The 17,151-nt window shown below is 24.2% G+C and overlaps 1 protein-coding gene across 1 annotated transcript; it reads left to right on the top strand.

Annotated features, from left to right (window-relative positions):
- The first annotated feature begins 774 nt into the window (after positions 1–774).
- Positions 775–2,572, top strand: LOC137806133 (probable transmembrane ascorbate ferrireductase 3). The gene is made up of 3 exons (XM_068606097.1): positions 775–931; positions 1,826–1,874; positions 1,958–2,572. Exons 1-3 carry the CDS (start codon positions 815–817, stop codon positions 2,419–2,421), a joined length of 630 nt encoding a protein of 209 aa, XP_068462198.1. The 5' UTR covers positions 775–814; the 3' UTR covers positions 2,422–2,572.
- Positions 2,573–17,151: the final 14,579 nt, after the last annotated feature.

Genomic DNA, 17,151 nt, shown 5'->3' with positions numbered 1-17,151 from the left:
TTAAACTGGACCTTACTACACTAACCATATTTACTTTATATATATATATATATAAATAACTTTTTTACATATATACTTTTTTACTATATTTTTTGGTTTGACCTCTCGTTCCTAGCAGTACAGTTATTATTATATATATTATTATATATATTATTATTATATATAGCACATAGAAGTAACTTGATAATATATATATATATATATATATATATAAAATTTTGGGAGTTACTTGTGGTTTTAAGTCTGGATCTTATATCCTTAAGCAAAAGAATGAATAGGAAAAAAAGCTTTCACAACATAGAATGAAAAAAATGTTGATTAAAAAAAATTGAATGAATTATTTTATAACATGACACTCTTAGACTTATTAGAACACAATTAAAAATCATTACAAGTACTCAAAACACATAAAAAAAAATCTATCTAAAACCATGTTTAGTGATATTTGAAGGTGAACTAAGAAAAATCAGCAATGTCAAAACACCAATTAGTCTTTGTTGAAGTAGCAAGTTCCATCTTCTCATTCTTTTCTTTGCTTTCATTGGCACAATTATTTCTCTTTAATAAATACAACTATTTAAAAAATAATAAACTTGGATTCGTGTTTATAAGAAAAGTAAGAATATATGCCTATAGTATGCAACACAAAATGAAGATGCTTGCTAAATTCCAAAGTTTCTTTGTTGAAAATTCCTAAACTAAGAACACAAGCAATGGTTCCTTTTCTTGGTGTTGGTTTTAATATTATAATAAAAGTTGAGGAAATTAGGGTATAAAGAGGCACACTATAGTAAGATGATAGTGTGAGAAGAAGATGATTTATTTGGCACACTTGTTTGGCATCATAGCCTTCGTTCTCTTACTCATTTGGTTGCTGCATTATCGTGAAGGAATTGAGTATGGTTCAAACAATGCATTGCGTGTCTTCAATGTAATATTGCTTCCTCTCCATCTCATTTACCATTTTCAATATCATATCATTTAGGTTCAATTTTTTGGTAGGTCTTTCTAAATTTTAGTTAGATTTTTGAAAAAAAAAATCATTTGGATTCTTAAATTTGTGTTTATTTTTTAATTAAGTTTTCTATTACATGATTGTTGTCAAGAAAAATTAACTACAAATGGCTAATTAGAATTGCATTAAGAAAAATATTATTTCAGAAAAAAATTATTAAATAAAAATTAATTTTTAGAAACCAAAATAATTAGTTACTATTTAACTAAATTAGAGAGAATTTTATAAACTAATTTTTTTTTGGTATTTAAAGTAGTTTCTATTATTAATAAAAATTTACAAAATAATTTCTAAATTAATATCTAACCAATATCTACCAATATTTTAGCTACTTACTACTTTATATCCTAAATAAGTCTTATTAGTATTTTAGAAATTAATTTAAAATCTAAAATATTAGTAGCTAAAACTGGATAGATAATTTAGATGTCAATTTAGAAATCATTTTATAAATTTTTATTAATGATAAAAATTACGAATAATTTTTTAGTCCCTAAATTAGTATTTAATTAGTTAATATAGTGACTAATTATTTTTTGCCTCTAAATTTATTTTCTATTTAATGATTTTCTTTTATAGTGTTTTTGGAATATGTTGGAAATAAAATCGGACTGGTTATTAAAATTTTATATAAAAAATATTATTGGGTTAAAGTCCTCATGAAAGAATATTTGAGTTGAATTTATTAGGTTTAAAACCTTCAAAAACATGTTCTTATAACCTACCTAAATGTGCTTAAAATACATTCTAATGAAGTGTATTATAATAGTTTGTCTCTCATTCATCACATAATTAACAATAATTATGCAGGTTCACCCATTTTTTATGTACTCAGGCTTCATCTTCCCTGCTGGTGAAGGTATCTGCAAAATAACTTCAACATTTTTCCCCTTGATCATTAGTATTTGGTTTGATGTTGATGAGTTCATAAATTGAACACAGCTATGTTGGCATTTCGAAGCATACCAAGTGAGAGGAAAACAAGGAAGATTGTTCACATGGCACTGCATTTGGTTGCCCTAGTTCTTGGCATCATTGGTTTAAGTGCTGTTTTCAAGTTCCATGATATGCGTCACTATCCCAACCTTTTTAGCCTCCATTCATGGATTGGCATTGCCACCTTCTGCTTGTTTGGATTGCAGTGGGTTTTTGGATTGGTTGTGTTCATGCTTCAAGCAGCATCAGTGTCAACAAGAGAAAAGGTGCTACCATGGCACAAAGTTTGTGGAAGAGCACTATTGTTCATGGCAGTGTGTGCTGCTGAAACAGGGTTGATGGAGAAGAGCAGTTTCTTAAGTTCCTTAGGAATGTTGAAGCCTCATCAAAGACAATCCAATTTGATCAACTTCACTGGTCTTGCCATTCTCTTCTTTGGAGTTTATGTTAACTTTTCTGTTGGATCCTAAGATACTTTTCATCAAATATAAATTGTATTCATCCACTCTTGTTTTATCTTTCTTAATTGTTTTTTTACTTATGTAATAAACTAAATTGTTTCATCAGGAAAATGAATGAAATATTTGTCTTAATTATTGTGAAAAAATCAGGTTTAAGATTATTTATATTTTGCGTGAAGAGAATGTGTGTCATGATAAGTTAGTTAATTTAAGATTTATTCATAAATAATCATTTCATTGGTATAATAGGTTTTCTATCTAGTCTCTTCTTATAATTATTTAGGAATATGTATAATTTACATATGTATCATTTTTGTTAATATATGGATTTTGGTTTAATCCCTCATATTTCTTTTTTTTGTATTTTTTTAATAATATTTGTTTTCATGTGATGACAGATGATTATTGTTACTTGAAGTGTGTCATTCTAGTTGATATATCAAGTTAGATAGTGATGTCTAACATAACATGAAAGTTTTTTATATAAAAAATATGATTTATATTAATTTCACATTTTATTATTTAAATCATTTTGTGTATTTACCATCTCCCACTACTTTACCATTACGTTTTTAATTTTGAATATTTTATTACCCAAGGTTTTTTCTATACATCTTACCATCAAGTTTTTAATTTTCACACATTTTATCACTTAAGTTTTTTATATTGCATTATTAAATTTTTCAACTTTTACATTTTACTATCATGTTTTTAATTATCTTATGCATAAGTTAAAAACATAAATTTAAAGAATTTACATGAATTATTTTTTTTACAAATGAGCTTATAAATGAATAAATTTTAGCTTATGAAAAAACTAATTTTAGTTTTTCTTCTTAAACTTATATAATGTTTATGGAAAAATTGGTTCAAACATATTGTTAACATCAAAGTGATGCTACTTTGTAGAAAGAAATGGTGATGAAATCATATTTTTTTAAAATATATGTGAAAAATTTGTTACAAAATTAATATATCATTTTAAAAGTCTGTGACTAAAGTGTATATCGCTTAATGAATAGGTTTTCTCATTGTTATTTCTTGCTAAGTAAATTGTTACTTTCTTTCACTAAAATATACGCATCAGAAAGAGTTAAATTATAGTTTTAAATTAAGTATTTTCTTATTTTAATATTTTAATAAATTTATCAAATATTTTCTTAATTTAAAATAAAGTAATTTTCTAGAAACGATAAATAGTGAATTAAAACTAAGGAAATTTTTTAATTTATTGGCACGACCACTAGTCTGTAGTTTTCAGTTGGGCTGGAAAATGTACTATTGGGCTTTAGTTGAGGCTTAGGATAACTGGGCTCTGGTTGAGGCTTAGGATAATTGGGCTCTGGCTAATGTACACATTGAAAAAGGCAAATTCTTCCTGCACCATATCAATTTAAACCTCCATCATATCAATTTTTTAAATTTTCAAAATTACCCTTATTCCAAATTAAAAAATCCAAAATAATAATTATAATTGAGAAATAAAAAAATATATGCTGGAAAAAAAATTCTGAACACAAAACTAAAAATACATTCTGGATAAAAAATTTCAGAATTTAAAAATATGTTCCAGAAATTGAAATCCAAAATATTTCAGATAAAAGTTTCGAAAATAATTTTTCCCATTTTTGTTATTTTCGTCATTTAGGAATGGTATTTTTGTCATTTTTCAATAGCTAATTGGGTACATGCTGGAATTGATATGGTGCAGGGAGAAATTGCCAATTGAAAAATGATTGGAGAAAAAATATATATAAAATAAGTAAAAATAAATATATAAGAGCAAATATTGTATGACATATAATTATTTTATATAAAAAATGAATAAAATATAATAATGTAAGAACATTTTTATGAACTTTTAGCGTATAAACAAAAAAAAAACTAAAAGATAATTTAGTTTTCGCTTATAAAAAGATCGGCTAAATCACAATTTTTTGTCTTCCTACATTCTTTTTTCATGATTTAAAAAAAATATTGTTGAAGATCTCACATCAATTAGAAACGAGGACATTTCATTATATATAAGTGAGTGCAAATCTCATCTCATCACATGAGTTGGTTTTATGGGGTTGAGTTAGGCTTAAAATCCATTTTATAATAAATATAAGGTGAAATTTTACTTTTAAATAAAAAGAAATAGAATTAAATTTACAATGTAAGGTGGCATGTGGTGATCTCCACCATTAGTCCATACTCAAATAAAAACAAGAAATAAAAAAAGGTAAAAATATATTTTTTTCCATAACTATTGGGCTAGGCATAGCATATAGCAGTGAATATGTTTGGTCATTTTTGGGAACCTGAAAAGTGGAAAGAAAATAACTTTTCAAAAGCTTTGGGAATGATCTCAAAGCAAAAGTTAGGGCATTAAATTGTGTTGATTAGGGCAGTGTTCCATGGCATAATAAAGTGCACATAATTATTTATGGCAGATAACAAAACCTAAAAATCTTGAAACAAAAATAAAACTATCATACACTTTTAAACACAAAGAAAAAGGGAAATGAGAATAGTGGAAAGAGAAGGACCACACTCACAATGTACCTTTCCATCATTCTTCTATTTTTCTTTTTTATCAATTATGTATTAATGTTAATTGTGAGACTAACCTCAAGATTAAAGGTGCTAGGTCACTCATTAGGTTAATCCTTGTTTAAAATGGTAATAACAAGATTTAGATCCCTAAAAGAGCAAAAAGGGAAAATATTAAGAAAAAAATTATTTGTTTAACATAATAATAAAAAATATTAAATAGAAACTAATTTTAGAGATCAAAATAATTAGTTATTATGTTAACTCAATTAGAAATCATAAATTATTAGTATCTAAACTAATTTTTATTATTAATAAAAATTTATAAAATAGTTTTTAAATTGGTATCTACTATTAGCTACTAAGGTTTTAGCTACTGACTAGTAATGTTTTGAATTAGTCATTTTAGAGATTAATTTAAAATCTAAAATAATGATAGTTAAAATTTTGGTAGCTAATTTAGATACCAATTTAAAAACCATTTTATAATATTTTATTAATAATAGAAACCATATTAGATATCAATAATTTTTTAGTCTCTAAATTAATATGTAATTTAGTTAATATAATGATTAATTATTTTTAATTTGATTATTATTTACTAATTTTTTTAAGTGAAAAAAAATGAAATTATCCTCCAATAATAAAAGGTAAATAATAATTGTAGTTTACAACTTGTTTACCTACATTTAAAATGATGAAAACAAATATTTCATTTAAAATAATTTATAGAAATACTCTCACTTTTTTCATTGATACTTTATTGGTGTCTATTATTAATGCAAATAATAATATAATAATGGAAAGTATATGATGTGCTTGTGGAATAATAAGTATAAGTAGTTGATGGAGACATTGGATTCAATAATATCTACTTTTTCCACCCCAATAATTTCACTTAGTTCTGTGCCATCATATTCTACATATAACCACAGTTTTATAAATACCACAAAAAAAATTATTTTGAATTACGAATATTCATAAATTTGGATCATGATTAGTTTTTGACAACAAAATTCATCAACCATTTCCTGTGCAGGTTTTTTTTGTTCAATTATTTACAATCCTTAAACATGATATCTTATATTTAAGGATCATGATGAATTCAATTTTACACATTAATAAACATAATTTTTTAACAAATATTTATTGGAATAAAAAAATTTATTAAGTAATTTGAAGGTATTTTATGGATTAAAGAAATGAACTGTGAAAAGAGAGATGAGGAACACAATTTTTTTTTTATAGTGGTTGCTTCTTTCTAAATCTATATTCATTCTCAGTTTTATCAATGATTAATTGTTTAGCACTGTTTATAAAAAAAAAATCACTAAGTTATATACACTACCATAAACATTATGTAACACTTAATATAATGTAAAGTTTTTTTTTTAATATTTATCAAGAAACACAACTAAGTATCGAAATATACTAGACCAACACATCAAACCAAATGAGAGAATGAATTATATAAATATCACTTTAAATGTGATTGATTTTCTAAAAGGATAAAATCAAGAAGAAACTATAAAGCTTATTGATGCCATCGAATTTAATAACTTCTCCATGATTTAGTTTAAGAAATTGTTTCTAAAAGAAAAGAAAGTTTTTTCAAAGTATGTATGAAAAAAATGTTAGCGGTAGAAAGAGAGTTTGGATAAAACTAAAAAAAAAAATATTGAAGATTTTCACAATTCATCTGTTAGAAAGTGGTTAATGGTTTCCAGAAAGTTCATAAAAACTTTCTAAAATATTTTACCAATAAACAAAAGATAAAAATGTTGTGAAAGTAATAGAAGGAGACATTGAACACTTTAATTTTAATATTAATTTATCCTTATATTAGTTATGTTCAATTTTACAATGCAAATTGAAAAGTGTGTTATATTAAACAAATAAATGTTTACCACTATATATCAATATCATTTTTTTTTTAAATAAACATACAAAATTTTTCTAAGTTATTTGTTGAATTCTCCTTAACTTTAAGCACGAGTACACAATATCACAAAGTTTTTTCCAACTTGTATAACAGTAAAATGTTGTGTACAAAGTTTCAAACTCAAATGAGAATTACATATTAAGCAGTCTAGATTACAAGTCATCTAGAAGACGATATCTCTTAAGTACTAGAAGCTACAAAGAATTATAAGGCATATACATATTTGTTTGTTATGAATTCATTATCAATGTTGTTAATATTTGTATGTGCAAGAAGAACTTCTATACGTCTATAGGTATCATAAAAATATCTATTGTCGTACAACGTGTATGTGGTAGTAGTTATTTTCGTACAACATGAAGTTTATAACCATCATATTATACGTGTGTGGCGGTATGCGTACTGCCACATATCTGATTATCACAAAATTTAATGTGACAGTCAATTGAGAACTGTTGCAATAGACATCATATAATACATTGGATGTTCAATGTAAAATTGGAATCACCTATCGAAATCATGATCGTTTAATTCTTTATGCATCTATTACTTCTTTACAAGTCATCTAGTCTTAGTTTGTTTGATGATAGTTTAGTATTTTAAGGCTTCTTTTGTAAGTCTTCTAGACTTAAATCATTTAACAATTCTTTATAAGATGTCTAGTGAACAACTGACTATGTTTATTCTTGTCTTGAAGCAACTTAAAGTGATTCACATTTGACAATACATAAACTTCACATTGTTTATTATCATAAAAAAAACTTAGACTTATATCATTTTCTTTACGATTTGACTTGTAAAAGATAAGGAAAAAATTATGTTAAATCCTTTTCATATTTATCTTAATAGACTTAAATGGTTTTTTTTATTAAACTTTTAGTTATTTTGAATCATATATTATTTTACTTCATTTAAAATTATACTTCTATTATTTCATTTATTGTCGATCCTTTTTTTTATTTTATATTTTTATTATTCAATTTATTTCTTTTATGTTTTTACAATATAATTTATTTTCAACGATGTATTGATTTTTTTATTAATTTATATTCATATCATTTTTTTATATATTTTTATTAATCAATTTTTTTGTATGTTTCTAGAATATAATTTATTTTTAATTATGTATTGATTCTTTTTATTAATTTATATTTATATCATTTAATTTTTTTAATTAAATATTAATCATCTTTATTAATTTATATGTAAGTTTAAGTTATTTTCAATTAATTAATTTTTCTTTATTAATTTATATCATTTACTTCATCTTCATTTACTATTGATTTTCTTTATAATTTATACTTATGTTATTTACTTTATTTCAGTTATACCATTCCTCTTTATTAATTTATAATTTATACTTATTTTATTTAATTTATTTTCAGTTATACTAGTCCTCGTTATTAGTTTAATTTATATTAATTTATACTTATATCAATCATCAAACATATCAATCAATTACTACAACAATCTTCAACTTAAATAAGGAATTTCAGACTATGAATTCTAAATATACACTATTACTTTATATATTTAGAGAACAAATTTTCTTTTCGAGATAACATTTTTATTTCAATATGCATAAATAAAATAGTGTTAATTAAGTGTCTTCGTTATCCAAGATATTATCATCATGTTGTAACTTTTCCAGAATTCATGTAAAGATGAACTAAATTGAAGTACGGGAATGCTTCCGTCAACAAACTTGTGTTTATTCTTCGAAAGAAGCGCTCTTTTCATTCCCCGACTCCAGGCGTGGTAATTTCCACCATCAAGTTGTATATTGATTAACACTATTTCTAGGTTTTCTCCAAGATACAGATATTTCAAACTTGATGGGTTTTGAGAATCATCTGAACTGGTTTTTTGTTCTATGATTTGGTACTGTTTTTTGTAGCCATGATAGACAACCAAAAGAAAAAAAAAACAGAAACAAGAACAATCAAGAATGCAAGATGAAAAGAAGAAAGGAATAGCAGAAGTAGAGCGAGATTAACCCGTTCTGATACCATATTGATATTTGGTATACATAATGACAGTGAATGTTGGCAGAGGATTAGATCATCACAAACTTAAGTAGTGTCAGTGCTAAACACTTTCGTGAGAATGGAATGAGAAAGAGAAAACAAAGACAACGTAAAAGTAGAAAAATTCAATGTTTACAGAAAAAAAAAAAAAAAACAAATTACATATATTGCTTTTATGAAGAGCTACTCTATATTAAGAATTTAATAACAAGGCGTGTGAGTTGGAGGAAGAATGTGTATTTAAATTATTCTTAATCCCAACTCCTAAACGATATGAGACTATATTTTGACCATACCGGAACATTATACATAATATTTTTTGTTTTTTTTAATGATTACTAAAATCTTTTTTGAATTACTTTTTATTCATAATTTAAATTTAAGAACTTAAGTCTAGTTCTAATTAAAATAAAATAAAAAATCAGAGGTTGATTATTTCAAAATGATCTTTATCTAATATGTATGATGTATATCATAATATATGTTCACATGGCTTTAGCTTTAGGAGTACCAATTACCCACCAAAAAATGTTAACGTGTGTAAACCACTAATTCATATGTTGATAAGACTTCCATGGACCCATTCAAATGTTTTATGTTTTTTAATCATAGTATTAATAATGTAGAATATCCATTAATTAATTTTACTGATGACTCTTAAAAGAATTGACAAATATTTCTAGTCAAAATTCTCTTTATTTTAATATATACAAAACTTGATCTTCTCATATTATTTAAAAATATATTGAATCTACACATGCATTACAAAATCCACACATAATTAATCTCATAGTGAAATAAAGCAATGGCATTTTTTAACCTAAAGGGAAGCTTCTTTTTGAGAAAGTGCATACCTTAAATAATTTGGTACAAACTTGGTCTATTTGTCTTTATCTTGGACAGGGAAACCCCCTTTAGATTTGGTGTGGCATTTTACATATTAATATCCATAAAATGAATGATTTAACTTGGAATATAAGCAAAGAATAATATAGTTTAATAATAGAAGGTAAAGTGCATGGAGCATTTAATTAGTTGGAGCTATCTTATGAGTTTGATATGTCGGGAATAAATGATGTGAAGAGGTCCTACAAACACATGTACATCAAAGAGGGAAGAAAAGTATATTCAACATCATAAATGGAACCCACCACTCTTACAATATATAATGTGTAAGAAAATTCACACATTATTTATTATTTCTATAGATCTAGATGAATTTGGTTTCACACTTTGTAAACTAATTACATACTTACTCAAAAGACATTTGTTATATAAGTTTAGGTTTAGAGTTTAGGGTTTAGGTTTTCGATACGTTAATATAGTATTACATTGTTCAGGAGTTGAGGTTAAGGACAATTTATATACTCCTTTCTCCTCCAATCTACCGAGACATCTTTTAAAGATAAAATCGTGATGAAATACCAATTTCTAAAACAAATAATATATCGGATGCGGTGATCTCTACTCTCGCATTATGTTATATCATACATACTTAGATATTTGTTATACCATACACATATTATATTATGATTAATGTTTGTTTATTATAAATTTTATAAGTAATAATGTTCTTAAAGTAAATATCTTATTTTTATTCCAATAATAAAAAAAAAGTTTATTAACTTATAATTAATTAGTTTGAATTAAATTTACTTCTAAGGTTGTAACACTTGTCATTTCTAATCTTCTCCTTTATTTAACTTTTTCTTTCTTATGTCGAAAATTTAATTGACTTTAAATAAATTTGAATATTTTTTTTAAAAAAATTACTTTATTCTTTTTCCGTAATTATAATTTATAGATTTGGATTAATAGGCTCACATACACAAATTACTATTTGTATTTATTAATTTTGTATATAATTAGTATTTTTTTTATTGAATTACTCTAATTTTTAACTTACAAGTTGTAAATCGATATTAATCAAACTACACATGGTTTATTTTTAATTATATTTAATTTGATGAATAAACTTTAGCTTGAATACGACAATATATGAAATATTGAGTAAAAAATAATTGACAACAATTAAAAAATGTTCAACACACAAAAACTATAATTAAATATAACTTTTCTTTTCAGTGTTGGAACATGAACATGAATTACTCCCTCAAACTAAATTATCATGGAAACAAAACTTTAAAAACTTAAAGGACTCTAACATTATTTCAGATAACAATTAGAGAACTCTCGTATATATTTCAAACATGAATGGTTCTTTCATTCGATTTTTTTTTTCTTTAACATCCGTAATTTTAGATAAAATCCCTTAAAAATGAAAATTGATTGCAATCCATTTTGGTAAGAACAACTACAATAAATAAAAATAACATGAAAAAAAGGCAACAATGAAAGTTTCTTTGAAGACAAATTATTCATATATAAGTAATCTCATGTCATTTGTTTTAAATAGTTTCTCTATTAAGCAATGGATATTTTACAAGTTTTTTTTCCTCTCTTCATCTACGTTTTATTTTTATTTACTTACATGCTATGAGGTTCAAACATGTCTCTTAAATGATGTGTCTGTTTAGTATACACGTATCAGACATCGATACTCGTATGATACGTATCGATAAAGTGTCCAATTCAAAAAATATTTATTGGATTTCTAACAATTCCAACACTGTTTTAACACAATTTTAAAAATGAAAAATACATTAATTTTCTAAAAACACAAACTTATTGTATACATTTTTATTATGATTATAAAAATAGAAACAAATCCCCTTTTGAACCAGTCATGAGAAACATCTTTTTGTTAAAAAAAAACTGAAACATATTTGTATATTTGTGCACATAAAATCTTTATTATCAATTTATATAATTCATAATTATATAATATATAGATTCATGTTCCTAAATTATATATTTTAAAAATTATAAGTATCTCTATGTCCGTATCGTATCAGTTTCGGTAAGGTCGTCTACATGAAATTAAGAATTTACAAGCCACATCTTTAAGGGGCAAAACGGTCAATTCATGTACACACGTAAAGCATTTTAAAGTTGAATAAACAATAACGGGACGGTGCCTACCTTGGGACAGGCACTGTTACGGTTGCTGCCCCATTTACAATTTCACCTTTTTTAATTTTTAAATTAATATTTTTGTTTCAGTTATGTTTTTTTTATTATAAGTTTCTTGATATAATAAATAATTTATTAAAAGGGGTTATCCTTTCTGTTCAAAAGTTTTAAAAATATGATTATTTTTCCACACTCATTCTACTTTTGTTACACTTTTTCACTCATCTCTCTATTTCTTCATACTTGCTTTTGTTACTGACACACATTCTCTCTTTAAGGTCTTTCAAATTTTTTTATTTTATTTTCAAGCTTATTTTAAGTTGTTATTTTTGGGAGTATAGTAATTTCTGCAACTGAAGTCGTTTAGTTATATTATATGAATTATATATCAAAAGTTTTTTCATAAAACATGTGATTCTGATTTTAAGTTGTTTAAAAGTAGAGAGAATTTAAAAGTATTTTCATCTTTTCTTAAATTATGCAGACACTTTAATTTTTCTTTTAGAATTTTAAAGTTTAGGGAAAAGATAAATTGTCACGAATCACAATTCCAACCCTCATCTAACACCTTATTATAGATAACTTAAAAAATAAAATAAACAATAAAAAAATACCGTATATGTAAATTTTGTTGTAAAATTTGATAAAATATTAGTGGTATGAATTACAATTAATATATATATACATATATATATATATATTTAAAAAATATATAGATATATTTGAACAAAACATAAAAAAGTAGAAAACTTTTTTTTTTTTTGTAGTGGAGTTTTATCACTTACAACATTATTTTGTTTTTGTGTAACACACAATCCTTACAAATTTTAGAACAAACACAAATAGAGTAAGCTAGAGATTTTTAAAACTTTCAATATATGAGTCATCACATTTCATTTGAAATGTACTAAAAATAGTCAAGTGTCTACAAATATCTCATGTTCAACCTCACTCATGTTAGAATACTGACACACATACATATACACTTAACTCTACTTTCGGAAGACTCGTGCATTGATTTAGAATCAGAGATACACATCTGTCATACTACCCCCTATTGTGATATCTCTCCAGACAACAATATGTACATATGAATATTTGAATCAAATCACCATATGACAGGAGTTAATTCATATGACTTGTCAGACTAGTTATTTTCAAATTACAGACTTGGTTATATGAATCTCTTACGTCTCTCACCACCTGATAATTTTTATCAATATGATTTCAATAGACCAGTAGAATCATGGTATCTCTTTCTATATAAATCTTCAATCAATGCACGTCATAACAATCTCAACAAGATATATTTTTTCCTAAAAATGTTATGTCTCTGTCACATTTTCACGTGATTCATAATTCATATTCACATCAATATAACATTTCAATCACAATAAGTTTAGTTTTTTAATACAATTCAAAAATATAAAAAAAAAATTATTATTGCAAATACATATATAATTAAATTTTACATATAATTTAATTAAAAAAAATCTTGTAGAATTTTTTTTTTCTTGATCGAAAATATCACTTGAGCAAAAATAGACCCGAAAGCAAGACAATTTTTGCTTAGTGAAAAAGGTAAATTTCCTGTTATATTTTTGCTTAAGTGAAAATTTGTCGCTTGAGAAAAAATATCATAAAAAATATGTAACCAACTAAATTTTAAAATCTTTATCCAAAATCAATACTTCAATTTATCATTTATATTACAGGAGCAATATGATACTACCTTGCTAAAAAGTTAATTTTTATTCTCATTGAACTCATGTGAGTATATATATATATATATATATATATATATATATATATATATATATATATATATATATATATATATATATATATATATATAAAAGATTCTTAAATAAGATCAACTTAAATTCAAACACAAACAACCAACTTTCATTTTTTTAAACTTCAAACCGTTGATAACATAGCTCAACAACATTTAATAACATTTTTAACATTAAAATCAACATTTAAATACCAAACTAAAAAAAATATAATATTTCTATGCTTTCATAATATATAGTTCAAACAATTTAATAAAAACTAGTGGTATATGAATTACAATTTTATACATAAACTAACATAACATTTAAAAGTAGGAATGCTTGCAAAAATTCAAATATTTAAACTTTTTTTTTGGAATAAAAACTTGTTGGAAACTGTTTTTAAGAAAGTTAAATAATAATTAAAATGCATTTCATAACTTTTGTCTAGAATCTTATTCTAGAGAATTGTATGTTAAAAAAATCTCATATTTAAGAAAAATGACCAATCACCACTTATGGTACATGTTATTTCTAACATATTTTTTCAGTTAAGAAAATAAAACTAGAGAGCAATTATAATAAGTTTTTGGTCAAAGTCAATCAATTAATGCATTTTCTCATTTGCATAACATTTACTTCAGATATAATATTATAGCAAAGGTGGGTAAATTGTTCGTACATAATTCAATGAGTTCGTTAATGGATCATAACTTTTTAGAAGTACCAAGTGGTAAATTCGAAGCTCAAATTATTGCATTTTATGAAGAGGATGTCTCTTTCAATTTCAACATTCATGGCAGAGTTAGTGCAGAGAATAATGGAATATGAAATTGTAGACTAAGAGAAAAAATGAAAATTCTAACTTGGAAATGTTGAAAAGGACTAGCATATATATTTATGCAAATGGGAATCAGAGATATTTCAACCAGAGATAGTTTTGCTAAGGTCGATCATCGCATCTTAAATATTGTTCACTTTAAAAGTTGGTGTTTTGTCACAATTTTGTTTTTAAAAGGCGTTTCGGCATATTGAGAAAGGAATAAGTATATAAATTGTCTTTGATCTCGACTCCTGAACGATGTGAAACTATATTGACAGTACCAGAACATAATTTTATTTTTTTTCACAATTAAGTTGACAATATTAAAATGAAATTTTATTCTTAGCAAAAATAGTGTTTCCACCAATAACACAACATGTGCAATTCAAATGACAAAGAAAAAAGAAAAGGAAATGACTATGCAAGTGGATAATTAAAAACAAAGGTACAAAACAAAGAGAACATTTCTCAATCATAAATTTTAATAATAGAACGAAGAGAACATGTGCTTACAAACTTTCAATTTTAATATGTCATGTTCATAAGAATAATAAACTCCCCTTTATGATTATTTTTGCATTTTAAATATCTTTAGAATAGGTTCCTTATATTTCTCACTTATTAAAATGGCCAGAAAAAAAAGTACAAAATCCTTGAATGCTATTTATGGAACATAAAAAAATGGAAAATGAGATAATGTTTTCGTATTTTCACATATTTTATTATAAGTTTAGCAACATGTTATTTTTATTATTAACCTAGTTCTTTGGCAACTAAAAATTAAGCATTAAGTACCACTCACACATTCTACTCAGTTAACTGAGTTTACTGAGTTTAAATTCTTTAACATGATTCACTATTTTAACCATTTCATAACAATTTAAAATAAATAAGATATTCAATCATATAATTAAATATGTAATGAAAACTAATTTTAGAGAATAAATTAATTGGGGTTTCATCAATTTTTACTATTTGAATTTTTTTATTGTTTTGTAATTTTAGAATGATCATTTAGGAAATCTTTGGTGAGAGTAATTTTTTCATACTTATATGATTCTTAAAAGTCTTGAATATAAATAAGATAATAAAATTTAGAAAAACTTTGGTAAGAGTGTACAAATCTTTTGAGATTTAAATAGTCCTATAATAATATAGTTATATTTGGTTTACTAGATTTATATATATTAACTAATTCATTCATTTATTTTAATTGTGATTGTTTTGGTAATATTTTCTTAGGTCTTTCAAAATTTTGGTATAATTTCAACTCCTCTATATATTGTTTTGAATACAAAAATAAGAAAATTTATCTTGAAGTTGATTTTCATTTATAAAGTGTTGTTGATGATGTAATTGTTGACATTATCCTTTGAAATATTTTAATTGAATTAGTTATGATACACTACAAGAAAATCATGAAATAGAAACCAATTTTTAGATCCCAAAATAATTAGTTGTAATAGTAACTAAATTAGAGACCATTTTAGAAACTAATAAGATTTTGGTTTCTAAATTACTTTATATTATTGTTAAATCGTTTTTAAATTGGTATCTAATTACCAACCAAGAATTTAGAGACCAAATTTAAAAACTAAATAATTGGTAGTTAAAATCTTGGTTGCTAATTAAATACCAATTTAGAAACTATTTAACAATAATCGAAACTAATTTAGAAATTAATTTTTTTTAGTTTATAAAATGATCTCTAATTTAGTTACTGCAACTAATTATTTTGATATCTAAAAATTGGTTTCTATTTCATGATTTTTTTTAGTTATAGTATTCTTCATTGGTTTGAATATGATATTTGGCTAAGAATGATTAATTTGAGTTATAATAGTTACAACATGCAAACTATGTATTAATTGTGTGCAAATGTAGTGGTCATCACCAAAAATACCCTAATTTTGTGATATTAAAATGTTGTGTGAAATGAAGTGGCCCTTATAAGGTATACCCCAGCAACAAAGAAAAGGAAAAATTAAAGGATAAGAAAAAGAGCAATAGAGACATCAAATGATGAACCATGTGCATGTTTTCATATCCATCATCATTACTATTAATTGCAAATAAAAGAAAATAAAGGGTTCAAAAATAGTTAATAAGCAATCTACATAAAGAAACTTTCCAAAATAAATAAATCAATAATTAAAGAATTAAAATGTATTTAAAATCTACTTTTAATTGAAGAATTTTTTAATTCAACTCTTCCGTTTAAGTATAATTTATTTGTTTTGTGTAACTAAACTTTATAATAAATATTTTAAATATATAAATTATATTATAATCAAATTTGGTAGCACAATTTTTGTTTGAATATATAAATTATATTTTTAATTTATGGTAAATACTTTATATTGTGATAAAGAATTATTTTTAAATATTAAAATTTAATTTAAAAATTAAAAGATAGAATAAAAGATATACTAGTTGAAAAAATCTCTAAGAATTTGTTTTTGAAGAAATAATTTTATTCAAAATAACTACTGTAATTTACATATAAACATTATCTCTAACATCTTCTTTATAAGGACATATATTAAGAATTATCTGTCATCTGATTCTTATGATCAGAGTTTAACTTTTATGAACACTCCAATA

Source organism: Phaseolus vulgaris, chromosome 3 (assembly GCF_000499845.2).
Source record: "Phaseolus vulgaris cultivar G19833 chromosome 3, P. vulgaris v2.0, whole genome shotgun sequence".
NCBI lineage: Eukaryota > Viridiplantae > Streptophyta > Magnoliopsida > Fabales > Fabaceae > Phaseolus > Phaseolus vulgaris.
Note: the sequence above shows the minus strand (reverse complement) of the source record. Positions and strands in the feature narration are given on the sequence as shown.

Coding starts and splice junctions, on each gene's coding strand:
- LOC137806133 (XM_068606097.1), top strand. CDS start 815: ATGATTTATTTGGCACACTTGTTTGGCATCATAGCCTTCGTTCTCTTA. Junction 932..1,825: donor ATGCATTGCGTGTCTTCAAT/GTAATATTGCTT, acceptor ATAATTATGCAG/GTTCACCCATTTTTTATGTA. Junction 1,875..1,957: donor CATCTTCCCTGCTGGTGAAG/GTATCTGCAAAA, acceptor AATTGAACACAG/CTATGTTGGCATTTCGAAGC.